At 53.5% G+C, this 27,695-nt stretch overlaps 1 protein-coding gene and 1 pseudogene across 1 annotated transcript; one reads left to right on the top strand and one right to left on the bottom strand.

Annotated features, from left to right (window-relative positions):
* Positions 1-377: 377 nt before the first annotated feature.
* Positions 378-7,033, bottom strand: LOC138824389 (pseudouridine-5'-phosphatase-like; annotated as a pseudogene).
* LOC138824388 (matrix-remodeling-associated protein 5-like) lies at positions 6,979-27,695 on the top strand. Its single transcript, XM_070018234.1, has 7 exons — positions 6,979-7,126; positions 9,393-9,511; positions 10,085-15,253; positions 17,076-17,123; positions 24,348-25,197; positions 25,817-25,946; positions 27,252-27,695. Exons 5-7 carry the CDS (start codon positions 25,010-25,012, stop codon positions 27,693-27,695), a joined length of 762 nt encoding a protein of 253 aa, XP_069874335.1. The 5' UTR covers positions 6,979-7,126; positions 9,393-9,511; positions 10,085-15,253; positions 17,076-17,123; positions 24,348-25,009.

Genomic DNA, 27,695 nt, shown 5'->3' with positions numbered 1-27,695 from the left:
CATCCATCCACCCATCCATCCATCCGCCCACCCATCCACCCATCCATGTATCCATCCGTCCACCCATCCACCGGTCCATCCACCCATCCATCCATCCACCCACCCATCCACCCATCCATCTATCCATCCGTCCACCCATCCACCAGTCCACCCATCCACCCATCCATCCACCCATCCATCCATACACCCACCCATACACCCATCCATCCATCCATCCACCCATCCATCCATCCACCCATCCATCCACCCATCCACCCATCCATCCCCATCCATCCACCCATGCATTTACCCATCCATCCATCCATCCATCCATCCATCCACCCACCCATCCATCCATCCATCCACTCGTGACTCAGTGAGGCACTTCCTGTGTTCATTCCCTTTATTTCCAGAGGTCAGGGACGCCCTGGGATGGGTCAGGTCTTGGCCTTGTGTCCAGTGTCCTTCTGTCTGTCTGTCTGTCCGTCCGCAGGTCAGTTGAAGGCGGGCAGGCTGAAGAGCTCGGGTTGTATGTCACCCAAGGAGGGCAGCAGCAGGGTGGCCCCGGCCGTTGAGTTCGGGGTCGAGCTGGACGCTGGGCACCATGACCACCTGCATCCCCGCTGCCTGGGCGACCGCCATGCCGTGGGGCGTGTCCTCCAGCACCAGGCACTGCGGGGTCAGAGGGCGAGAGAGACACGCGGAGTGAGAGGTCGGCCGGGGGGTGGGCCGGGTGCCCAGTGTTGGAGGGAAGGAAGGGGGGAAGGAAGGAAGGAAAGAAGGAAGGAGGGAAGGAAGGAAGGATGAAAAGGAAGGATGGAGGGAAGGAACAAGAAGGAAGGAGGGAAGGAAGGAAGGAAGGAGGGAAGGAAAGAAGGATGGAGGGAAAGAAGGAAGGAGGGAGGGAAGGAGGGAAGGAGGGAAAGAAGGAGGGAAGGAAGGAGAGAGGGAAGGAAGGAGGGAAGGAAGGAGGGAGGGAAGGAAGGAAGGAGGGAGGGAAGGAAGGAGGGAAGGAAGGAGGGAGGGAAAGAAGGAGGGAGGGAAGGAAGGAAGGAGTGAAGGAAGTAGTGAAGGAAGGAAGGAAGGAGGGAAGGAAGGAGGGAAGGAAGGAGGGAAGATGACCGTTGAGCCACGGCGTGCCTACTGGCATGTTCTGTGTGTGATTTCGAGGCCTCCCCCACCCAGGGCCTGGTGTGGCCCAGGTGAGCACTGTGCCAAGGAGTCTCCCTCCCTGTTCCCCTGGGGCCGTCTGTCCATCCGTCTCTCCATCCGTCCATCCGTCTGTGTGATTGTGTGTCTGTCCGTGTCTCTCTGTCTGTCTCTGTGTGTCTGTCTGTCCCTATATCTGTCTGTCTGTGTCTCTGTGGTCGGTCTGTCTGGTCTGTTCTGTGTATCTGTCTGTCTGGACTCTTATGTCTGTCTGTCTGTCTCTGTATGTGTGTCTGTCTGTGTCTGGCCAAGTGTCTCTGTGTCTGTCTATCTGTGTGTGTCTGTCTCTGTATCCGTCTGTCTGTCTATATGCCTATTTGTGTGTCTCTGTAGTCTGTCTGTCTGTGTGTCTGTCTGTGTATGTATGTCTATCTCTCTGTCTATCAGTGTGTGTCTGTCTGTCCGTGTCTCTGTGCTCTGTCTGTCTGTCTGTCTGCCTGGTCTGTGTATCTGTGTGTCTGTCTGTGTCTATCTGTCTGTCTGTGTGTCTATCAGTGTGTCTGTCTGTGTCTCTGTGGTCTGTCTGGTAGGTCTGTGAATCTGTGTGTCTGTCCCATCTCTTGTGTCTGTCTGTCTGTCTATCTGTCTGGTCTCTGTGTCTGTGTGTCTATCTCTCTGTCAGTGTGTCTGTCTGTCTATCGGAGTGTGTCTGTCTGTCCGTGTCTCTGTGGTCTGTCTGTCTGTCTGTCTATGAGTCTGTCTCTGTGTCTGTGTCTCTATCTGGTTTGTCTGCCTGTCGGTCTGTGTGTCTATCTGCCTGTCTGTCTGTCTGCATGTCTGTCTGGTTTGTCCATGTGTCTATCTGTGTCTCTGTGTCCGTCTCTGCGTCTATCTGTGTGTTTCTGTGTCTGTCTGTCTGTCTGTCTGGTCTGTGTATCTGTGTATCCGTCCATGTCTGTCTGTCTGTGTGTCTCTCTGTGTGTGGTCCATGCAGTGGACCCGAGGCCCGAGGCCTCAGTTTACCTGGTTGACGGGGGGGGGGGATGAGGAGAGAACCTGCGGGTGCAGGCCAGGAAGATGTCCGGAGAACCTGTGGGCGCAGGCCAGGAAGATGTCCGGGGCGGGCTTGCTGGCCTTGACCTCGGGGTCATCACCCAGCACCACGTGGTGAAAGGCACCGAACAGCTCCCGGTGTGCGCTGGTCTTGGCCTGGTAGGACTCAGTCCCTGAGCTGGTGGCCAGGGCGAAGGGGATGCTGTGCTTCTGTATGTGGAGGATCAACTTCTCTGCACCTGGAGACAGAGAGACAGGAGGAGAAGAACTTAGGTCTTTGGTGGCCTAGGGGGGAAATCCACAAATCCATCCATCCACCCATCCATCCATCCATCTACCCATCCACCCATCCATCCACCCATCTGTCTATCTATCCATCCATCCATCCACCCACCCATCCATCCACCCATCCATCTATCTATCCATCCATTCATCCATCCATCCATCCATCCACCCATCCACCGATCCATCCACCCATCCATCAATCCATCAATCCATCAATCAATCCATCTACCCAGCCAGCCACCCATCCATCCACTCATCCATCCACCTACCCATCCATCCATCCATCCATCCATCTACTCATCCATCCACCCACCCACCCATCATCCATCCATCTACCCAGCCAGCCACCCATCCATCCATTCATCCATCCATCCATCCACCCACCCATCCACTCATCTATCCATCCATCCATCCATCCTTTGACCCATCCATCAACCCATCCATCCACCCATCCACCCACCCATCCATCCATCAATTCATCCATCCACCCATCCACCCACCCATCCATCCATCAATTCATCCATCCACCCATCCATCCACCATCCATCCATCCATCCATCCACCCATCCATCCATCCACCCACCCATCCATCCATCCATCCATTCATCCACCCATCCATCCATCCATCCATCATCATCATCATCATCATCATCATCATCATCATCATCATCATCATCATCATCATCATCATGGTGACCCAGGAAGGATGTGAACTCCGGGCATCATCATCATCATCATCATGGTGACCCAGGGCATTTCCCAGGGCGACCGGCCGGGCCACATGCACGCACACACACGCACACACGTGTATGAGCAGATGACATCTTGTCCCGAGCACTGGGCAGCAAGTCCTAGATAGGGTGGTGGAGACGGCACCGCGTTCTAGAAGGTTCTGAATCCAACGGTCATGGCAGATGGACCGGTGAAGTCTAGGATGTACACACAGACAGACAGACAGACAGACAGACAGACAGACACACACACACACACACACACACACACACACACACACACACACACACACACACACACACAACGGCCCGGGGAAAGGAGCTGGTTCTAGAAAGTTTGTCCCTTTTCAGAGTTCTTCACCCAGACAGACAGACTGACAGATGGATAGATGGATGGATAGACAGATGGGTGGATGGATGGACAGACAGACAGAGAGATGGATGGACAGATGGGCGGAAGGATGGACAGACAGACAGACTGATACATGGATAGACGGATAGACAGATGGGTGGATGGATGGACAGACAGACAGACTGATAGCTAGCTAGATGGATGGATCGATGGACAGACAGACAGACTGATACCTAGATAGATGGATGGATGGATGGACAGACAGACTGAAAGATGGCTAGATAAGACGGATAGACAGATGGGTGGATGGATGGACAGACAGACAGACTGATAGATGGGTAGATGGATGGATGGACAGACTGACAGATGGATAGATGGATAGACAGATGGGCAGATGGATGGACAGACAGATAGATGGATAGACAGACAGACTGACAGATGGATAGATGGATAGACAAATGGGTGGATGGATGGACAGACAGACAGATGGATAGATGGATAATAGATGGATAGATGGATGGATGGACAGACAGACAGACTGACAGATGGACAGATGGATGGATAGACAGATGGACAGAAGGATGGACAGACAGGCTGGTAGGTGGATAGACAGACAGACGGATGGATAGATGATAGATAGATACACAAATAAGATACATGAATAGATGGATAGATGGATGGATGGTTGGACAGACAGAGAGATGTATAGATAGACACACAGACAGACAGATAGGTGGATAGATATAGTAGATAGATAGACAGATAGACATGTGGATAGACAGATGGATGGATGGATCCATGAATGGACAGACAGACAGAGAGTAGATAGACAGACACCTGGATAGACAGAGGGATGGATGCATAGATGGACAGACAGACAGATAGACGGATGGGTAGATGGGTGGATAGAAGGGTGGATGGATGGATGCGGGATGGGTGGGTGGATGGGTGGATGGATGGGTGGGTGGATGGATGTTGATTGAATATGGATGGGATTAACATTTACACACTTGAGTGACTTGGACCCAAGTCCTGATACAATATGGGTGGGATTAACGTTTGCACACTTCAGTGAGTTGGACCCAAGTCCTCATCTGGATGGAGGAGAGACGGAAGGGATTAACATTTGCACACTTGAATGAGTTGGACCCAAGTCCTGCTGTTGATGGAATATGGAAGGGATTAACATTTGCACAGTTGAGTGACTTGGACTCAAGTGTTCATCTCAATGGAGGATGGATGGATGGGTGGATGGATGGATGGATGGGTGGGTGGATGGATGAGTGGATGGATGGGAGGGTGGATGGATGGATGGATGGGTGGATGGATGGATGGGTGGATAGATGGGTGGATGGGTGGATGGATGGATGGATGGATAGATGGGTGGATGGGTGGATGGATGGATGGGTGGATAGATGGGTAGATGGGTGGATGGATGGATGGATGGGTGGATGGATGGATGGGTGGGTGGGTGGATGGATGGGTGGATAGATGGATGGGTGGATGGATGGATAGGTGGATGGATGGGTGGATGGATGGATAGGTGGATCAGAGGGTGGATGGGTGGATGGATGGATGGATGGATGGATGGATGGGTGAATAGATGGGTGGATGGGTGGGTGGATGGATGGGTGGATGGATGTTGATTAAATATGGGTGGGATTAACATTTTCACACTTGAGTGACTTGGAACCAAGTCCTGACCTCAATGGAGTAGGTCAAGCTCTGTCTCTGTCTGTCTGTCTGTCTCTGTCTTTGTCTGTCTCCTCTGTCAGTCTGTCTGTTGGTCTGCGTGTCTCTACCTGTCCATGTCTGTGTCTGTCTGTCTTTGTCTCTCTGTCTCTGTCTGTCTCCTCTGTCAGTCTGTCTGTGTCTCGTTCTCTCTTTCTTTGTCTGTCTGTCTGTGTCTGTCAGTCTACTTCTGTCTCTGTCTTTCTGTCTGTCTGTCTCGTCTGTGTCTGCCTGTTGGTCTGCCTGTCCATGTCTGTCTCACTGTCTGTCTCTGTCTCATTCTGTCTTTGTCTGTCTCGGTCTGTCTGTCTGTCATCAGTCTACTTCTGACTTCTGTGTCTGTCTGTCTCTTTGTCTCTCTGTCTCTGTCTCCTGTGTCTGTCTGGGTCTCGTTCTGTCTTTCTTTGTCTGCCTGTGTCAGTATCTGTCTGTCTGTCTGTCTGTGTCTCTCTGTCATTCTCTGTCTGTCTTTCGTGTCTGTCATTCTCTGTGTCTGTCTTTCTCTGTGTCTGTGTCTGTCTCTGCCTATGTCTGTCTGTCCATCTGTCTGTGTCTCTCTCTGTGTCCATCTGTGTGTCTGTCTCTGTCTGTCTTTGTCCCAGTGTCTGTCTGTCTTGCTCTATGTCTGTCCGTCTGTCTGTCGGCCTGTGTCTGTCTCTCTCTGTCATTCCCTGTCTGTCTGGCTCTGCCTCTGTCTGTCTCTCTGTCTGTCTGTCTGTCTGTCATTCTGTGTCTGTCTGTCTATGCCTGCCCATGTCTCTGTCTTCTCTGTGTCTGTCTGTGTCCATCTATCTGTCTGTGTCTCTCTGTGTCCATCTGTGTGTCTGTCTCTGTCCCAGTGTCTGTCTGACTCTGTTTCACTGTCCCTGTGTCTGTCTGTCTGTCTGTCGGTCGCTGGGAACCGCGCATGCGCGTTGCAGAGCAGCGCAGCCCAATCCCGCGCATGCGCAGATCCGTACCTCGCAGAGCCCGGGGAGCACACGCATGCGTGTTCCTGCTCGGCGGGGGGGGCGGGGGGGGAGGGAGGGACGGGGCGTGCTGGCTCATGCATGCGCGGTACAGCGCGGAGGACCTCCCCCCCCCAGGTGGCACGCATGCGCAGTACCAACTAGACCAACCGAGGGAATCCCACGCATGCACGCACCACACGCTCGGCCCGGACGGTGCCGGACGACTCAACCAGTGCGCATGCGCAATGCGGACGGAACCTCGATCCTCCGGAGTCCCCTAGGCACCTCCCGGAGGACTCACGCTGTGCGCATGCGCAACTCGACCCTCCAGGGTCCGCTCTGCGCCTCCCGGACGATTCAACCTGTGCGCATGCGCCGTGGGTCCACACGCGGGAGGGCAGTGGGAACAAGCAGCCAAGGGACACGCATGCGCAGCGGCGCTCCGCCGGGAGCGCTAGGCCCCTCCCTGCTGACGAACCCTGTGCGCATGCGCATTGGCGCAGGCTGGCTCAGCCCCTCCCAGCTGCCTAACCCTGTGCGCAAGCGCAATGGCGCTCCGCCAGGCCGGCTCAGCCTGTCCCCGCTGAAGAACCCTCTGCGCATGCGCAATGGCTCTCCGCTGGGAGCGTTCGGCCCCTTCCCCGCTAACCCTATGTGCATGCGCAGTGGCGCTCCGCCGAGAGCGCGCGCATGCGCGCCCGCGTCTTGGCGCCGGCTGATGACATCGATGCGACAGCGCCGGCGGCCGCGCCCGGAAATGCAGCCGTGGCGGGGCCGCGGAGCGTCGCCGCCGCCGCCGCCATGGCCACCACTACGCCGTCCGGATCCGGAAGCGGAAGCGGAAGCGCGCAGGACCCCCGAGGACGCCGACCCGGGCGGCCCCCGGGTCACCGTCGGTGCGTGGAGGCCTCCGGGACGAGGCGCCTTTAAGAGGCGGGGACGCTGGAGTGCGTGGCTTTCTGATGGGCGTGGCGTCGCGGTGGGCGTGGCCTGCAGGGCGTGGAGCTGACAGGAGAGTCAGTGGGGGGCGTGGCCTGGAACAGAGGCCATTGGGCCGCTGGGGTTTGGGGGCGTGGCCTGGAAAGACACCATTGGGCGGCTGGACGTAATGCCATTGGTCGGCTGGGCTGGGGGGCGTGGCTTGGAAGTAAGGCCATTGGGCCGCTGGGCCTATGGGGCATGGCCTGGCAGGAACTAGGCTATTGAGGGTCCTGGCTTTGGGGGTATGGCTTGGAAGTAAGGCCATTTGGCGGCTGGTCCTGGGGGGGCGTGGCCTGGCAACAGTGATGCTATTGTGTAGTCTGGCTTTGAGGGCGTGGCCTGGGCGTGCTGCCATTGGATGGCTGGCCTGGGGGGCGTGGTCTGGCAGGAACCAGGCCGTTGGGTGCCCTGGCTTTGGGGACTAAGCACCCAGCACCTCCCCATGGTGACCCAAGGCAGGGACTTAGCACCCACCACCTCCCCATGGTGACTCAGGGACTGAGCACCCAGCACCTCTCCATGGTGACCCAGGGCAGGGACTGAGCACCCAGCACCTCCCCATGGTGACCCAAAGTGGGGACTCAGCACCCAGCACCTCCCCATAGTGACTCAGGATGGGGACTGAGCACCCAGCACCTCCCTAAGGTGCCCCAGATCCAGCAGTAAGCACCCAGCACCTCCCCATGGTGACCCAGAATGGGGACTGAGCACCCAGCACCTCCCCATGGTGACCCAGGATGGGGAATAAGCCCCCAGTACCTGCCCATGGTGACCCAGGACCAAGACTAAGCACCCAGCACCTCCCCATGGTGACCTAGGGCCAGGACTAAGCACCCAGCACCTCCCCATGGTAACCCAGGATGGGGACTAAGCACCCAGCAACTCCCCATGGTGACCCAGGGCCAGGTCTAAGCACCCAGCACCTCCCCATGGTGACCCAGGGGCAGGACTAAGTACCCAGCACCTCCCCATGATGACCCAGGGGAGGGACTGAGCACCCAGCACCTCCCCATGATGACCCAGGGACTGAGCACCCAGCACCTCCCCATGGTGACCCAAAGTGGGGACTAAGCACCCAGCACCTCCCCATAGTGACTCAGGATGGGGACTGAGCACCCAGCACCTCCCCATAGTGATTCAGGATGGGGACTGAGCACCTAGCACCTCCCTATGGTGCCCCAGATCCAGGAGTAAGTACCCAGCACTTCCCCATGGTGACCAAGGGCAGGGACTAAGCACCCAGCACCTCTCCATGGTGACCCAGGACCAGGACTAAGCACCCATCACCTCCCCATGGTGACCCAGGGCCAGGACTAAGCACCCAGCATTATCCCATGATGACCCAGGGCTGGGACTAAGCACCTAGCACTATCCCAGGGTGACCCGGGGCCAGGACTAAGCACCCAGCACCTCCCCATGGTGACCCAGAGTGGGGACTAAGCATCCAGCACCTTCCCATAGTGACTCACAATATCCCCCAAGCACCCAGCACCATCCCATAATGACCCAAGACAGGAACTAAGCACCCAGCACCTCCCCAGGATGATCCCCAAGCACCCAGCACCACCCCATAGTAACCCAGGGCTGGGACTAAGCACCCAACACCTCATCATAGTGACCTAGGATGATTCCCAAGCACCCAGCACCATCCCATGACAACCCAGGGCTGGGACTAAGCAACGAGCACCTCCTCAGAGTAACCCAGGACCAGGACTAAGCACCCAGAACCATCCTATGATGACCCAGGGCTGGGACTAAGCACCCAGCACCTCCCCATGGTGACCCAGGGGAGGTACTGAGAACCTAGCACCATCCCATGATGACCCAGGACAGGGACTAAGCAACCAGCACCTCCTTAGAGTAACCCAGAACTGGAACTAAGCACCCAGCACCACCACCTGGGGAACAAGGACTGAGCCTAAGCATTCAGCACCTCTCCATGGAGACCGAGGATAGGAACTAAGCACCCAGCACCTCCCCATGGTGACCCAGGAACGGGACTTCACACCCAGCACCTCCCTACTGTTTACATGAGTCAGGTACCAAGCACCCAGCTCCTGCCTATTACTAACTCAGGACAGGTACCAAGCACCCAGCACTTCCCCACAGGGACTCTGGATAATCAGCAAGCACCTAGCACCTCACGTGTGTGTCCTTTCCCTCCCCCTGACCCCATCCCAGGTTCTCCACGTGGCGCGATGACCGCTGGTTGTACAGGATGATGGACTACGTGCCTGGTGGCGAACTCCTCAGCTACCTGCGCGCCCGCCAAGATCCTGTGCGCACTGGCCTACCTGCAGGTGAGCGGACCAGCAATGATGGGGGCCGCCCATCCATCCATCCATCCATCCATCCACCCATCCATCCACCCATCCATCCATCCACCCATCCATCCATCCATTTACCCATCCATCCAGCCATCCATCCATCCACTCATCCATCCACCCACCTATCCATCCATCCACCTATCCATCCACCCATCCATCCATCCACCCATCCATCCTCCACCATCCACCCATCCATCCATCCACCCACCCATCCATCCACCCATCGATCCTCCATCCATCCACCCACCCATCCATCCATCCACCCACCCATCCATCCACCCATCCATCCACCATCCATCCATCCAGAAAGTTCCAGAAAGTTCCCCCAAGGTTCCAGAAGGTCCCAGAAAGTTCCAGGTTTCAGAATAACTCAGCACATTCCCCAGGCAGGCGTTCCCTCCACCCAGACACACCCCAACCCTCCCACCCCCCTTCCTTGGCCCAGGAATGATTTTGGGGGGGAGAGGGGGAGGGAAGGAGGGTATTGATGATATTGGTATTGGTGTTGGTATTGATACTGATCCTCTCATGGTCTATTGATGATAGGTTTTCCCAGGGGATCTGTTTGATCTAAGGACTTGAGACGCTTCCAGGACAACCCATGGAAGGTTCTAGAAAGAAGCCAGGGCTGGGGCTGGTTTCTATTTCCTCCCCCCCCATTCTCCTCAACATCTGGGACCCAGTTGCGTTCATCCCTTGGGATTCTCCTCCATGGGAGAAGTTGAGGATGGATGATGACATCACCCCTTCCCATGATCCTTTGCGGTGACTGGTCCAGGGTCCCTTGACTATTCTTCTTGTTGTTGTTGATTTATTATGATGATTAGCTCATGTGCATGGTCTTGTCTTTCCCTTCCCCCCACCCCAACCAAGCTTCTAGAAGCTTCTGGAACAAATTGCTGATGGATTTCCTGTGTGTGTGTCAGACTCAACCAGAACCCAGCCAATGGCTTCCTCTTCTCAACGCCTGGAAATCTGCCCAACACTTCCTGGAAGGGGGGAGGGGGAGGGGGAATGGAGGAAATGAATAATGAATGAATGAATTCCCTCCTTCCTTCCCTCCTTCCAATCCTTCCTTCCCTCCATCCTTTCTTCCTTCCTTCCCTCCTTCCTTCCTTCCTTCCTTCCTTCCTCCTTCCTTCCTCCTTCCTTCCTCCTTCCTTCCCTTCTTCCTTCCTTCCTTCCCTCCTTCCTTCCCTCCTTCCTTCCTTCCTGCCTCCTTCCTTCCCTCCAATCCTTCCTTTCTTCACTCCTTCCTTCCTTCCTTCCTCCTTCCTTCCCTCCAATCCTTCCCTCCTTCCTTCCTTCCAATCCTTCCTTCCTTCCCTCTATCCTTTCTTTCTTCCTTCCTTCCTTCCCTCCCTCCCTCCTTCCTTCCTTCCCTCCATCCTTCCTTCCCTCCTTCCTTTCTAATCCTTCCCTCCTTCCCTCCTTCCTTCCTTCCCTCCTTCCTTCTCTCCAATCATTCCCTCTTTCCCTTCTTCCTTCCTTCCTTCCTTCCTTCCTTCCTTCTTTCCTTCCTTCCCTCCTTCCTTCCTTTCCTCCTTCCTTTCCTGTGTCCAATCCTTCCCTTCTTCCTTCTTTCCTTGTCTCCAATCTGTTAGGTTTTTAAAAAGAGGTAGGCGAGTAAGAACCGCACCAGCAGGCACGTGGTATTCAGATAAGGGGTAGGTTTATTCAGTAGACCTGCTGGGACCAGGCAAGGTTGGCACTCCACGTGGCTGGGAAAGGCCTGGGAATGAGAGAGAGAGAGAGCTGGGAAGAGAGGAAAGAGAGAGAGAAGAGCAGAGAGAGGGGTAAGAACAGTAGCACTCACGTGGTATTCAGGTAAGAGCTAGGCTTATTCAGTAGACCTGATGGGACCAGGCAAGGTTGGCACTCCACATGGCTGGGAAAGAGAGAGAGCAAGAAAAGAACAGAGAGAGAGCTAGAATAGAACAGAGAGAGCAAGAAGAGAGCAGCAAGAGCAAGAGCAAGAGAGCGTCTGGGCCTGGGTTAGGCCTTATGTAGGGTATGGGCGGGGAAAGGTGTGGCCACATCAAATTCAGATGTGACCTCAGCGGATGCAGATGTGACCTCTTCCAGGTGTCCCAGGTACTGGGTGGAGACTTTGCTGCGAGGAGGGTGGAGTCTGCTCGCCATCCAGGAGCGGACCTTACACAATCCTTCCCTCCTCCTCTCCTTCCTTCCTTCCTTCCTTCCCTCCCCTCCTTCCTTCTTTCCTTCCTTCCTTCCCTCCTTCCCTCCTTCCTTCCTTCCTTCCCTCCTTCCCTCCTTCTTTCCTTTCCTCCTTCCCTCCTTCCTTCCTTCCCTCCAATCCTTCCCACCTTCCTTCCCTCCTTCCTTCCTCCCTCCTTCCTTCCCTCCAATCCTTCCCTTCCTTCCTTCCTTCCTTCCTTCCTTCCTTCCTTCCTTCCTTCCTTCCTTCCTTCCTTCCTCCCTGGTCCAACCCAGGGCCTAGGAGAAGCACCGAGCTCGGGGCCCACAGCACCCATGCTGGGTGCTGATGGCTGAGTCCTTCCTGTGTGCAATGTGGAACAGCAGCTGGGTGGGGGGAGGAGGGGCACAGGGAAACTGGAAGCCTCTGCTGCTGTGGCTTTTTTTCTCCTGCAGGCCCCGCATGAATCATGGCCTGGAGGAAGCTGGAAACATCTGGAAGGAATTAGCAGGAAATGAGACCAAGATGTGGGAAAAGCCTGCGCCTCCTCCTCCCCCTGTGGCTGCTGCTGCTCCACCTCCTCCTCTTCCTCCTCTTCCTTCCTTCCTTCCTTCCTCCTCTTCCTTCCTTCCTTCCTTCCTTCCTTCCTTCCTTCCCTCCTTCCTTCCTTCCTTCCTTCGTTCCCTCCACTCCTTCCTTCCTTCGTTCCCTCCTTCCTTCATTCCCTCCACTTCTTCCCTCCTTCCTTCCTTCCTTCCCTCCTTCTCTCCTTCCTTCTTATGTCTTTCTGTCTGTCTCTGTGAGTCTCTGTATTTCTGTTTCTGTCTGTCTCTGTGTCTCTTTCTGTTTTGCAGTCTGTCTGTCACTCTGTCTCTGTCCATTTGTCTCTATGTCTCTGTGTGTCTGTCTCTGTATCTGTCTGTCTGTCTCTGTCTGTCTGTCTCTGCCTCTGTTCATCTGTCTGTCTGGCTAGCTATGTCTGTCTCTGTCTCTTTCTGTCTCTGTCTGTCTGTCTGTCTGTCTGTCTCTGACTCCATTTTTCTGTCTGTTTCTCTTTGTGTCTGTTCATCTGTCTCTGTGTGTCTGTCTGTCTGTCTCTGTGTTTCTCTGTATTTTTCTGTGTCTGTCTCTGTCTGTTCATCTGTCGGTCTCTCTGTGTGTCTGTCTGTCTTCATCTGTCTGTCTCTGTGTGTCTCAATCTCTATCTGTCTCTGTCCGTTTGTCTCTCTGTCTATGTCTCACTCTGTATTTGTCTCTGTCTGTCTGTCCATCCGTCTGTCTGTCTCTGACTCCTTTTTTCTCTTTTACCGTTTGTCTGTCTCTATGGTTCTGTCTGTACGTCTGTCTGTCCCTGTCTAACTCTGTGTCTCTCTGTGTCTGTCCATTTGTCTGTCTCTCTGTCTGCCTCTGTCTGTCCATTTGTCTGTCCATCTGTCTCTGTCTGTTTCTCTGTCTATTTCTCTGTCTGTCTGTCTGTCTGTCTCTGTTCATCTGTCTCTCTGTGTCTGTCTGTCTGTCTGTCTATCTCTATTTCTGTCTGTCTCTATTTCTCTTTGTGACTTTCTGTCTGTCTGTTTCTCCGTCGGTCTGTTTATCTCTGTGTCTGTCTGTCTGTCTCTATGTCCATTTGTGTCTTTGTCTGTGTCTGTCTGTCTCTGGTTATCTGTCTGTGTCTGTCTGTCTCTCTGTCCATTTGTCTGTCTCTGTCTGTGTCTGTCTGTCTGTCTCTCTGTCTCTTTCTGGGTCTGTCTGTCTGTCTCTGACTCCATTTTTCTGTGTTTGTGTCTGTGTCTCTGTCTGTTTGTCCCTGTATCTGTGTGTTTGTCTGTCTGTCTCTGTCTTTCTCTATCTGTGTGTCTGTCTCTCTCTGTGTCTGACTGTCTCTGTTCATCTGTCTCTCTGTGTTTCTCTCTATATATTTGTCTCTGTCTCTTTGTCTGTCTGTCTGTCCCTGTCTGTGTGTCTCTCGGTCTCTATTTGTCTCTTTGTCTATCTCTATGTCCATGTCTGTCTCTGTATGTCTGTCTCTGTTCATCTGTCTCTCTGTGTCTGTCTGTCTGTATCTCTCTGCCTATCGCTCTGTGTCTATTTTTCTGTTTCTGTCTGTGTGTCTGTCCGTGTTCATCTACCTCTCTGTGTGTCTGTCTGTCTCTTGTGTTTCTCTGTATTTGTCTCTGTCTCTCTGTGTCCATCTGTCTGTCTATGTCTGTGAGTCTGTCTGTCTGTGTTCATCTGTCTCTCTCTGTCTGTTTGTTTCTGTCTCTGTCTGTCCATCTGTCATTCTCTGTGTCCGTCTGTCTCTGTATCTGTTTGTCTCTGTCTATCTGTGTCTGTCTGTCTCTGTGTCTGTCTCTCTGTGCATGTCTGTCTCTGTTCATCTCTCTCTCTCTGTCTCTGTGTCTGTCTGTCTCTCTCTCTGTCTCTGTCTGTCTGTCTCTATATTTATCTGTCTGTATCTCTGTGTGTCTCTGTCTGTCTGTCTCTATATTTGTCTGTATCTCTCTGTCTGTCTGTCTGTGTCTGTCTATTTTTATCTCTCTGTCTGTGTCTGTCCCTGTTCATCTGCCTCTCTGTGTGTCTGTCTGTCTCTTGTGTTTCTCTGTATTTGTGTCTGTCTCTCCATCTCTGTCTGTGTGTCTCTCTGTGTCTCTGTCTCTCTCTGTTTATCTGTTTCTGTCTGTGTTTTGTCTCTCTGTCTCTGTCCATCTGTCATTCTCTCTGTCTGTCTCTGTCTCTCTGAGTCTGTCTGTCTGTTCATCTCTCTCTGTGTCTGTCTGTCTGTCTGTCTCTCTGTCTCTGTCTGTCTGTCTCTGTCTGTCTGTCTATATTTGTATGTCTGTATCTCTCTGTCTGTCTCTCTGTGTCTGTCTATTTTTCCCTCTCTGTCTGTCTGTGTGTCTGTCCCTGTTTATCTGCCTGTCTGTGTGTCTGTCTGTCTCTGTCTCTCTGTCTCTCTCTGTCCATCTGTGTGTCTGTCTGTGTGTCTGTCTCTGACTCCATTCCTCTGTCTTTCTGGCTGCGTTTCCTCTCTGTCTGTCTGTCTGTCTATCCCCCCTTCTCCCCCGCCCCCCCACACCCCCTCTTTCTCAGCTCTGTGCCCCCCAGCCCACAGGTCCGGCCTTTTCCCCTTCCTCTCCCCTCCTCCTCCTCCTCCTCCTCCTCCTCCTCCTCCTCCTCCTCCTCCTCCTCCTCCTCCTCCTCCTCCTCCTCCTCCTCCTCCTCTCTCTTTCCTTCCAGAACTTTCTCTTCGGCCGTTTCTCCCTCCCCCTCCCCAGCATCCCCCCCTTCCCCGCCTGGCCTGGTGGGGGGATTCATGGTCTCCCCATCCCCCTCTCATCGACCCCCACCCCCTCTTTTTCTTCCCTGATTCCCCTCCCTCCTTTTCCCACTGACACCCCCCCTCAGCCCAGGCTGTGTGGGGCGGAGCTGAGGCTCAGGCCGCAGCGTGGCGGGGTGGGGACATCTGGGCCTGGGCGGATAAAAGAGGAGCCCGCAAGCTGTGCTGTGCTGTCTGGAGATACAGGACAGAGAGACAGACAGACAGACAGACAGACCAGGTGAGGGGGCCTGGACGAGGGGTGGAGGGGGGTGAGGGGATCTTGGGGTACAGGGGATCCTGGGAGGGGGGAAAGGGGGAGGTGTAGGGATTTGGGGGTTCTGGGGGTCAAGGAGGAGAGGTTAGGGGTCAGGGAGATGCAGGGGGAAACATGGTCAATCCTGGGGTTCCCAGGACCCCAAAGTTCATTGGGGGAAAAGCACAAGGATTCCTGGGAAGAGGGGGTCAAAGGCCCAGAGAGCAAAGGTACTGGGGTGCAGCCAGCAAAGGAGTTCAAAGGTCAAGGAGGGGGGAGACAGAGGTCAGGGGAGGGCGGACACCTGGGACATGGGCAAGATCAGGGAGCCAAGGTCCTGGGGTGCAAAGTTCAGGGGTGAGGGAGTCAGGAAGAGGGGGAATGGGAAGTTCAGGGGTGCAGGGATCAGAGGTCACCAATCTGGGGGGTGAGGGAGGGCATCTGTCACGGGGGTCCTGGGTCCTAGGTTCCCCCAAGTTCAGAGGGGAAAAGCCCATGGAGCAAAGGTCCTGGGGTGCAGAGTTCAGGGGGTGCAGGGGTCACAGGTCACAGGAATCTGGGGTACCAGGGTCCCAGGTCCCAGAGGTAATGGAAAACCCACCTTAGGGGTGCAGGGTGTCATGATCCTCCTCTTCCTCCTCCTCCTCTTTCTCCTGTCCTCCTCCTCATTCTCTTCTTCCTTCTCCTCTTCCTCTCTTCCTCCTCCTCTTCCTCCTCCTCCTCTTCCTCCCCATCCATCCATCCATCCACCCATCCATCCATCTACCCATCCATCCACCCATCCATCCATCCACCCATCCACCCATCCTCCCATCCATCCATCCATCCATCCACCCATCCATCCATCCACCCACCCATCCACCCATCCATCCACCCATCCACCCACCCATCCACCCATCCACCCATCCATCCACCCATCCATCCATCCACCACCCATCCATCCATCCATCCATCTGCCCCTCCACCCATCCATCCACCCATCCATCCATCCATCTACCCATCCATCCATCCACCCATCCATCCATCCACCCATCCATCCATTCATCCACCCATCCATCCATCTACCCATCCATCCATCCACCCACCCACCCATCCATCCACCCATTCATCCATCCATGAAGCCACGCCCCCTGTGGCTGGTCCAACCCATTCTCTTCCTCCTCCTTTTCCTCCTCTTCTTCCTCCTCCTCCTCCTTTTCTTCCTCCTCATTGTTATTACTATTATTCTCATCATAGTTATTATTATTACTGTTATTGACATTGTTGTTTTTACTATCATGGTTGTTACTGTTATTGTTAATATGATGGTTATGATCATCATTATTGTCATGGTTATTACTATTATGGGTATTGTGGTTATTATTGTTATTGTTGTCATGATGTTTGGGTTATTGTTATGATTGTTATTGTTGTTATTGTTACTATGGTGATGGTTATTATTATGGTTACTGCTATTGTTGTCATGATGGTTGTTATTGTTATTGTTGTTGTCATTGTTATTATTATAGTTATTATTGTTGCCATGGTTATTACTATTATGGGTATTATGGTTATTATTGTTATCGTTGTTATTATTGTCATTGTTATTGTTATTATAGTTGTTATTGTTGTCATGGTTATTATTGTCATTGCTATTATTATAGTTATTATTATTGTCACAATGGTTATTGTTATTGTTGTTCTTGTTACTGTGGTGGTGACGGTCGTTGGCATATTCTTCGCCAAGCCTTCCTTATTGCTCAGGAGGCTGAGATCTGGAGGATCGTGGTTCAAAGCCACCTCCACCCCCTCTCCCCACCCCCCCCAGGACCAACCAAGAGACCCGGATCTCCAGTGAACCCCCCAACCTGGAAAGGTAGGTGAGGAGCTCCGGCCCCGGGTTCGCGTCCCGGGGAGGGGGGGCTGATGGAGGTGGGAGGAAGAGGAGGAGGAGGAGGAGGAGGGTGATGGGTGATAGGAAGCCAGGGGGAAATGGGGTGCTGAGTACTTAGTACTTAGTCCTGGGGAGGGGGGAGGGGGGATGGACAATGACAGAAACAGACAGACAGACAGAAGAGACACACAGACAGATGTAGACACACAGACAGACAGACACAGACATGACACAGAGAGAGAGAGAGACACAGACAAACAGACAGACCAAGATGTGCAGACAGACAGGGAGAGACAGAGACAGGACAGACAGACACACAGACAGACATACAGACAGACAGAGACACAGAGACTGAGAGAGAGACAGAGACAGAAGAGACAGACAGGCACAGATAGTCAAACTGAGCCAGGACAGATAGACAGAGACACAGAGACAGGAAGAGACAGATGGACACAGGCACAGACAGAGACAGAGACAGAGAGACAGAGATGGACGTGAGAGAAACTGGCACAGACAGACACAGAGAGACAGACAGACAGACAGACAAAGAGACAGAAGAGAGACAGACAGGGAGAGACAGATGCACCGAGACAGATAGACATAGAGACAGACATACAGAGGCACAGAGAGACGGGCAGACAGACACAGACAGACAGACAAGTGACAGATGGAGAGAGGCAAAAGAGACAGACAGAGACAGGAAGATAGAGACAGACAGACAGACAGACACAGACAGACTAATATGAGACAGACAGATGTAGACATGGAGACAGGGAGAGACCGACAGAGGTAAATGGACAGACACAAGAGACAGACAGATGTGAACAGAGACAGACAGGAAGACACAGAGACAGAACAGACAGACAGAAGAGACACACAGACAGATGTAGACACAGAGACGGACAGACAGAGAGAGACACACACAGACAGACGAAGATGTGCAGACAGACAGGGAGAGACAGACAGAGACAGGACAGACAGACAGAGACACACAGACAGAGACACAGACAGACAGAGACACAGACAGACAGACAGGGAAAGACAGATGGCAGAAACAGAAGAGACAGACAGGCACAGACAGACAAACTGAGCCAGGACAGATAGACAGAGACACAGAGACAGGAAGAGACAGACAGACACAGGCACAGACAGAGACAGAACAGACAGACAGAGATGGACATGAGAGAAACCGGCACAGACAGACACAGAGAGACAGACAGACAGAAAAGACAGAGAGAAGTGACAGATGGAGAGAGGTAGAAGAGACAGACAGACAGAGACAAGAAACAGACAGACAGCTGTAGACACAGAGACAGGAAGGGAGATGAACAGACATGGAGAGACAGCAACAGACAGAGATAGACACAAGCACAGAGAGACAGACAGAGACAAGAGACAGACACAGAGACGGACACAGACAGAGACAAACAGACAGGGACAGAACAGACTGACAGACAGACAGATGGAGACAGGGAGAGACCGACAGAGGTAGACAGACAGACAGACTGAGACACAGATGTGAACACAGAGACTGACAGGAAGAGACAGAGACAGGACAGACAGACACAAGAGACAGAACAGACACAGACAGACAGACAGACAGACAGACAGACAGACAGAGATAAGAGACAGACAGACTCAGAGACAGACAGAGAGAGACAGATGGACAGACACAGAACAGATAGACACAGGGGCAGACTGACAGAAGAGTCAGACACAGACTGAGACAGACAGACAGACATCAACATACAGACAGACATGAGACAGAGACAGACAGACAGACAGACAGAGACAGAGACAAGTGACAGATGGAGAGAGACAGAAGAGACAGAACCAAGAAGACAGAGACAGACAGACAGAGAGACCAATGGACAGATAACAGACAGAGACAGAGAGGCAGACAGACAGAGACAGACAGAGGGAGACATGGAGACAGGGGGAGACCAACAGAGATAGACTGACAGACAGACAGACAGATAGGGAGAGACAGATGGATAGAGACAGACAGACACAGACAGAGACAGAGAGACAGAGACAGAGAAAAGACAGATGGACAGAGACAGGAAGACAGACACAGACAGAACAGACAGACAGACAGAGGCGGATGTGACAGAAACAGGCACAGACGGACAGAAAGACACAAGAGACAGACATATGAATACAGAGACATACAGGAAGAGATAGAGATAGAACAGACAGACAGACAACAGAAGAGACAGACAGATGTAGTTACAGAGACGGAAAGACAGACACAGACATGAGACAGAGAGAGACACACAGACAGACGAAGATGTACAGACAGACGGAGACACACAGAACACACACACACAGAGACACAGAGACAGACAGATGGACAGAGACAGAAGAGACACAGACAGAGAGACACAGACAGACATGAGCCAGAGACACAGACATGACTGACAGACAGACGGAGACAGTTAGATAGAATCAGAAGAGACAGACAGGCACAGACAGACAAACTGAGCCAGGACAGATAGACAGACATAGACACAGAGACAGGAAGAGACAGACAGACACAGGTACAGACAGACAGAGAGACAGACAAAGAGAAGAGACAAAAGACAGACAGACAGACAAACAGATGTACACAAAGAGACATACAGGGAGAGACAGATGCACCGAGACAGACAGACAAAGAGAACAGACAGACACAGGCACAGAGAGACGGACAGACAGAGAGAGACAAGTGACAGATGGAGAGAGACAGATGAGACAGACAGACAGACAGAGAACACAGACAGATGTAGACACAGAGACAGACAGGAAGAGACAGACAGAGACAGACATGTAGACACAGAGAGAAGAAACAGACTAAGACAGACAGACAGACAGACAGACAGAGGACACAGATGTAGACACAGAGACAGACAAGAAGAGACAGACAGTCAGAGACAGACATGTAGACACAGAGATAGAGAAGAAACAGACAGACGCAGGCACAGACAGACAGATGGGCAGACACAGAGGAGACAGATGGACAAACAGACACAGATAGAGACAAGTGACAGATGGACAGAGACAAGAGTCACACAGACAGACAGAGACAAAAGACAGACAAGTACAGACAGAAGAGAAAAGAGACAAACAGACACAGACAGGAAGACAGACGGGGACAGACAGACAGACTGAGACAGAAGAAACCGACACAGGCACAGAAAGACAGACTGAGAAGAGACAGACAGACACAGAGAGACAGAGGCATGAGAGCCAATGGACAGACAAGAGACAGAAGAGACACAGACAGACAGACATATACACAGAGACAAAGACATGAGACAGACAGACAGATGGAGACACAGAGACAGACGGACAGAGGGAACAGACACAGACTGACAGACATGAGACTGATGGACAGACAAGAGACAGACACAGAGATGAGAGACAGAGCCAGACGGAGACACAGACACAGACAGGGAGAGATAGATGGACAGACAGAACAGACAGACAGACAGATGGAGACAGGGAGAGACCGACAGAGGTAGACGGACAGACAGACAGACTGAGACAGACAGGAAGAGACAGAGACAGAATAGACAGACAGACACAAGAGACAGACAGAGACAGAACAGAAACAGACAGAGATAAGAGACAGACAGACAGGGAGACAGACAGACACAGGCAGACACAGAGACAGAGAGACAGATGGACAGACACAGAACAGATAGACGCAGGGGCAGACAGACCGACAGAGAAAAGAGTCAGATACAGACAGACAGACAGACAGACGTCAACACAGAGACAGACATGAGACAGAGACAGACAGACACAAGTGACAGATGGAGAGAGGCAGAAGAGACAGACAGACGAGCCAGGAAGACAGAAACAGACAGACAGACAGACAGACAGACAGACAGACAGACAGACAGACAGAGGACACAGATGTAGACACAGAGACAGACAGACAGACACAGACTGAGACAGAAGAGACCCAGACAGACAGACAGACAGATGTACACACAGAGACACACAGGAAGAGAAACGGATAGAGACAGACACAGGCATAGACAGACAGACATAGAGACAAGAGACAGATGGACAGAGACAGAAGAGACAAAGAGACAGACAGGCACAGTCACAGACAGACAAACTCAGCCAGGACAGATAGACAGACATAGACACAGAGACAGGAAGAGACGGACGGACACAGGCACAGACAGACAGAGACAGAACAGACAGACAGACAGACAGACAGAGATGGATGTGAGAGAAACTGGCACAGACAGACACAGAGAGACAGACAGACAAAGAGAAGAGACAGAAGAGACAGACAGGGACAGACAGACAGATGTACACACAGAGACAGACAGGGAGAGACAGATGCACAGAGACAGACAAAGACAAGAGACAGACAGACAGACACAGACAAAGACAAGTGACAGATGGAGAGAGACAGACGAGACAGACAGATGGAGCCAGGAAGACAAAGACAGACAGACAGAGGACACAGACAGATGTAGAGACAGTGACAGGAAGAGACAGACGGACACAGGGACAGACAGACAGAGACAGGGACAGACAGACAGAAGAGACAGACATGTAGACACAGAGACAGAGAAGAAACAGACTCAGACAGACAGACGCAGGCACAGACAGACAGATGGGCAGACAGAGGAGACAGATGGACAGACAGACAGACACAGAGACAGGCATGAAGGGAGATGGACAGACACGGAGAGACAGACAGACAGAGACAGAGACAGACAGGAAGAGACACAGACAGATGGACAGAGACAGGAAGACAGACAGACAGACAGAACAGACCAACAGAGATAGACACAGGCACAGAGAGACAGACAGACAGAGACAAGAGACAGACGGGGACAGACAGACTGAGACAGAAGAGACACCAAGACAGATAGACAGAGACAGACGGACAGACAGAAACGAAAGACACACAGAGACAGACTGAGACAGAAGAGATCCAGACAGACAGATGTACACACACAGACGGACAGGAAGAGAGTCGGACAGAGACAGAGACAAGAGACAGATGGACAGAGACAGACAGACATGAGACTGGTAGACAGACACAGGGAGAGACAGAGATAACAGACAGACAGATGTCAACACAGACAGACAGAGACAAAAGACAGAGACAAACAGAGATGTGGAGACAGACAGATGTCAACACAGACAGTGATGGAACAGACAGACAGACAAGATTGATGGACAGACAAGAGACAGAGATAGAGAAACCCAGACAGACAGACGGAGATGTACAGACAGATGGAGACACAGAGATAGACAGGGAAAGACAGAACAGACAGACAGACATGAGACCAATGGACAGATAACAGAGAGAGACAGAGAGACACAGAGACAGACAGACAGACAGAGACACAGAGACAGGGAGAGACTGACAGAGGTAGATGGACAGAGACAGGCAGATGTCAACACAGACAGACAGAGATAAGAGACAGAGACAGACACAGAGACAGACAGAGACACAGACAGACAGGGACACAGACAGACAGATACAGACAGACAGAGATAAGAGACAGACAGAGGGAGACAGACATAAGAGACAGACACAGACAGACAGACACAGAGGCAGACAGGGAGTGACAGACCAGACAGACAGACATGAGACCAATGGACAGATAACAGACAGAGACAGAAAGGCAGACAGACAGACAGATAAGAGACAGACAGACAGATGTCAACACAGGGACAGACAGATAAGGAGACAGACAGACACAGACAAAGACAGAGAGATAGACATGGAGAGACAGATGGACAGAGACAGACAGACAGAGCAGGTCTTCCCGGTCTCTTTTTCCTTGTGTCTCTCGACTTCCTGATCATATTCCTGTTGGTTGGTGTTTTCCTTCTTCCTCTTCTGTCTCCTCTTCCTCTTCCATCTTCTCTTCCATCTCCTCTTCTTCTTCCATTTCCTCTTCCTCTTCCATCTCCTCTTCCGTCTCCTCTTCCATCTCCTCTTCCATCTCCTCTTCCGTCTCCTCTTCCCTCTTCTCTTCCTCTTCCGTCTCCTCTTCCATCTTCTCTTCTGTCTCCTCTTTCTCTTCCATCTCCTCTTCCTCTTCCGTCTCCTCTTCCGTCTCCTCTTCCATCTCCTCTTCCATCTCCTCTTCCTCTTCCATCTCCTCTTCCTCTCCTCTTCCATCTCCTCTTCCTCTCCTCTTCCTCTTCCATCTCCTCTTCCTCTCCTCTTCCTCTTCCATCTCCTCTTCGATCTCCTCTTCCTCTTCCATCTCCTCTTCCTCTTCCGTCTCCTCTTCCATCTCCTCTTCCTCTTCCGTCTCCTCTTCCTCTTCCGTCTCCCCTTCTGTCTCCTCTTCCTCTTCCATCTCCTCTTCCGTCTCCTCTTCCGTCTCCTCTTCCATCTGCCCTTCCGTCTCCTCTTCCTCTTCCATCTCCTCTTCTGTCTCCTCTTCCTCTTCTGTCTCCTCTTCCATCTCCTCTTCCATCTTCTCTTCCATCTCCTCTACCGTCTCCTCTTCCATCTCCTCTTCCATCTCCTTTTCCTCTTCCATCTCCTCTTCTGTGTCCTCTTCCATGTCCTCTTCCTCTTCCATCTCTTCTATCTCCTCTCCGGTCTCCTCTTCCATCTCCTCTTCCTCTTCCATCTCCTCTTCCTCTTCCATCTCCTCTTCCTCTTCCATCTCCTCTTCCATCTCCTCTTCCTTCTCCTCTTCCATCTCCTCTTCCATCTCCTCTTCCTCTCCCATCTCCTCTTCCATCTCCTCTTCCATCTCTTCCGTCTCCTCTTCCATCTCCTCCGTCTCCTCTTCCATCTCCTCTTCCTCTCCCATCTCCTCTCCCATCTCCTCTTCCATCTCCTCTTCCGTCTCCTCTTCCTCTCCCGTCTCCTCTTCCATCTCCTCTTCCTCTTCCGTCTCCTCTTCCTTTTCCATCTCCTCTTCCGTCTCCTCTTCCGTCTCCTCTTCCGTCTCCTCTTCTATCTCCTCTTCTGTCTCCTCTTCCATCTCCTCTTCCTCTTCCATCTCCTTTTCCTCTTCCATCTCCTCTTCTGTCTCCTTTTCCATCTCCTCTTCCTCTTCCATCTCCTCTTTCATCTCCTCTTCCTCTTCCATCTCCTCTTCCTCTTCCCCTTCCTCTTCCTCGTGTCCATGTCCTTCTTCCTCTTCCTGTTCTTCTGATACATCTCCTTCCTCTTCCCATTCTCCTTCCTCTTCCTCCCCGTTGTCTCCCTGACCCCCACAGGTCGCCTCACATCCTTGAACCTCCATCCCCGGGCCTCCAACTTCCAGCCTCCATCCCTGGCCTCCATCCTTGGGCCTCCACCCCCTTGGACCTCCATCTCCAGCCTCCACTCCTGGCCTCCATCCCCAGCCTCCACCCCATTTGGCCTACTTTCCTCTATCCACAGGGCCTCCATCCCTAGCCTCCACCCTCCTGGGCCTCCTTCCCTGGGCCTCCAACTTCCAGTCTCCATCCCCAGCCTCCACCCCATTAGGCCTCCATCCCTGGGCCTCCATCCCCAGCCTCCAATACCTCTGGGCCTCCTTCTCTGGCCTCCAACTTACAGTCTCCATCCTCAGCCTCTACCTCTGGCCTCCACCTTCCTGGACCTCCATCCCCAGTCTCCATACCTGGCCTCTAACCCTGAGGCCCCCATCCCTGGACCTCCACTTTCCTTAGGCCTCCATCCCTGGGCCTCCAGCCCCTGGGCCTCCAACTTCCAGTCTCCTTCCTCAGCCTCCACCCCTATCCTCCACCCTGTTGGACCTCCATCCCCAGTCTCCACCCTGGCCTCTAATCCCTAGGCCTCCTTCCCTGGGCCTCCAACTTCCAGCCTCCATTTCCCTGGGCCTCCACCCCTGGGCCTCCATCCCCAGCCTCCCCCCCTCCATCCCAGCCCCAGGATGGGGGGCCCCCGCCCCTGGGCCTCGCTGCTGCTGCTGCTGCTCCTGTGTGGCCCCCACCCAGCCCCTGCCACCCGCTGCCCCAGGACCTGCGCCTGCTACGTCCCCACCGAGCTCCACTGCACCTTCCGCAGCTTCAGGGCCGTGCCCCACGTGCTGGACCCCAAGATAGAGCGCGTGAACCTGGGGTGAGGCCTGGGGGGGGAGGGGGGAAGGAAGGGAAGGAAGAGGAAGGAAGGAAGGAAGGAAGGAAGGAAGGAAGGAAAGAAGGAGGGAAGGAGGGAAAGAAGGAAGGAGAGAAGGAGGGAAGGAAGGAAGATGGAGGGAAGGAAGGGAGGATAGAAGGAAGGAAGGAAGGAGGGAAGGAAAGAAGGAAGGAGGGAAGGAAGGAGGGAGGGAAGGAAGGAGGGAGGGAGGGAAGGAAGGAAGGAAGGAGGGAAGGATGGAAGGAAGGAAGGAGGGAGAGAAGGAAGGAAGGAAGGAAGGAAGGAAGGAAGGAGGGAAGGAAGGAAGGAAGGAAGGAAGGAAGGAAGGAGGGAAGGAGGGAGGGAAGGAAGGAAGGAGGGAGGGAAGGAAGGAAGGAAGGAAGGAAGGAGGGAAGGAGGGAGGGAAGGAAGGAAGGAGGGAGGGAAGGAAGGAAGGAAGCGAGGGAGGAAAGGAAGGAAAGAAGGAAGGAAGGAAGATGATGATGAGTATTGATTCATTATTCTTGACCCTGACCCGGAAACAAAAGTCCTGCCCTCCCAGCGCTGGTTTTCAGGCTGGTTTCCTGATTTCCTCTTCCTGTCCTCTCATCTGTTGAATTAGGTTCAACCACATCCGGGTCCTGACGCACGCTTCCTTCTCCGGTCTCGCGAGACTTCAGCTGCTGCTGCTGCACGGAAACGAGATCGCGGACATCACCGAGGGCGCCCTGAGTGACCTGGGTGCACTGCAGGTGCGCAGGGAGCGGGCGGAATTGGAAGGAAGTGGAAGGAAGTTTGGCAGGAAGTGGGGCAGAAATACGCAGTGAAGTGGGACAAAGTAGGGGAGGAAGTGGGGTGGAAGTTTGAGGAAATAGATACGGAAGTGGGAGGAAGTAGGGCTGGAAGTGGGAAGGAAGTTGGAGGAAGAAGGAAGTGGGAAAAGAGTAGGGAGGAAGGAGGGGGGAAATGCGGAGGAAGACAGGCAGAAATGGGGATCAAATAGCAAAGGAAGTGGGGAGGAAGTAGGGAATCAATGGAGGAAGTAGAGACAGACATGGAAGGAAGTCGAGGCAGAAGGGAGGCGGAAGTGGGGCAGAAGTGAGACGGAAATGGATAAGGACCTGGGAAGAAGTAGGGCCGGAAGTGTAGCCGGATGTTGAGTGGAAATAGGGAAGGAAGTGGAGCAGAAGTGGGTCGGAAGTAGTGAGGATATGGATCTGGAAGTGGAAGTAGGGCCGGAAGTGGGATGGAAATCGGGAAGTAGGGAGGAAGTGTGAGGAAGTAGGGACGAAAATAAGCCGGAAGTGGGGAGGAAGTGGGAGGAACTAGGGGTGGAAGTGGGGCGGAAGTGGTTAGGATAGGGTTCTGGAAGTGAGAAGTGGGGTGGAAATAGGGAAGGAAGTGGGGAGGAAGCAGGACGAAGTAGGGGCAGAAGTAAGGCGGAAGTGGGGCGGAAGTGGTGAGGATATGGATCCGGAAGTGGAGTGAAAATAGGGAAGGAAGTGGGGAGGAAGTGGGGGCGGAAGTGACCCAGAAGTGGGGAATGATATATAGCCAGAAGAGGGGAAGAAAGTGGAAATAGGACCATGGGTAGGATCGGAAGTGGGGCAGAAATAAGGAAGGAAATGGATAAGAAGTGGGAGGAAGTCGGGGCTGAAGTGAGGCGGAAGTGAGCCAGAAGTGGGGCAGAAGTGGTGAGGATATGGATCCAGAAGTGACAGGAAGTAGGGCCGTAACTTGGAGGAAGTAGAGGCGGAAGCCAGCCGGAAGTGGGGAGGAAGTGACCCGGAACTGGGGCGGAAGTAAGTCGGAAGTAGGGAGGAAGTGAGACTGGGGCAGAAGTGGGAATGGAAGAAGTGAGGAAATGTACTTGGAAGTGGGAGGAAGTAGAGGCAGAATTCGGCAGAAGCCGGATGTGGAGCAGAAGTGTGACAGGAAGTGGTACGGAAATAGGGCAGAAGTGAGACCGGAAGGGGGTGAAAGAGACCGGAAGTGGGGCGGAAGTGACCCCGAAGTGGCCCTTCGGATCCCAGAAATGCCCCCTTTGACCCACGCAGGTGCTGAAGCTGAGCTACAACCAGCTTCGGGCACTGCACACGGGCTCCCTGCGGGGCCTGCGGCGCCTGTCCCGGCTGTACCTGGACCACAACCGGCTGGAGTCGGTGCACCCATGGGCACTGCTGGGGCTGGCATCGTTGCGGCTGCTGCGTCTGGATGGGAACCGGCTGGCGGCGCTGGCGCCCGAGGGGCTGGCCACGCTGCGTGTGCGCGGGGTCCCGGCGTGCACGCTGGGCGTGCTGCACCTGGCTGGGAACCGCCTGGCAGCGCTGCCTGCCGGCACCCTGGCCCGCGCACCCGCGCTGCGCGTGCTGCATCTGCAGGGTAACCCCTGGGCCTGCGGCTGCCGCGCGCGCTGGATGGAGGGCCTGCAGGGGCGGGGCCGAGGTGAGCAGAGGGGGCGTGGTCAAGCGCAGGCCAATGAGAGGGCGGGGCGGGGCTGA

Source organism: Dipodomys merriami, unplaced genomic scaffold (assembly GCF_024711535.1).
Source record: "Dipodomys merriami isolate MVZ:Mamm:240054 unplaced genomic scaffold, mDipMer1.0.p SCAF_1286, whole genome shotgun sequence".
Classification (NCBI taxonomy): Eukaryota; Metazoa; Chordata; class Mammalia; order Rodentia; family Heteromyidae; genus Dipodomys; species Dipodomys merriami.
This window is presented reverse-complemented; position numbering and strand designations above follow the sequence as displayed.

Bases quoted from the DNA above. Each gene is read 5' to 3' on its own strand.
- LOC138824388 (XM_070018234.1), top strand. From the start codon at position 25,010: ATGGGGGGCCCCCGCCCCTGGGCCTCGCTGCTGCTGCTGCTGCTCCTG. The intron at 25,198-25,816 runs GTGAGGCCTGGG...CTGTTGAATTAG, and splicing joins ATAGAGCGCGTGAACCTGGG to GTTCAACCACATCCGGGTCC. The intron at 25,947-27,251 runs GTGCGCAGGGAG...TGACCCACGCAG, and splicing joins GTGACCTGGGTGCACTGCAG to GTGCTGAAGCTGAGCTACAA.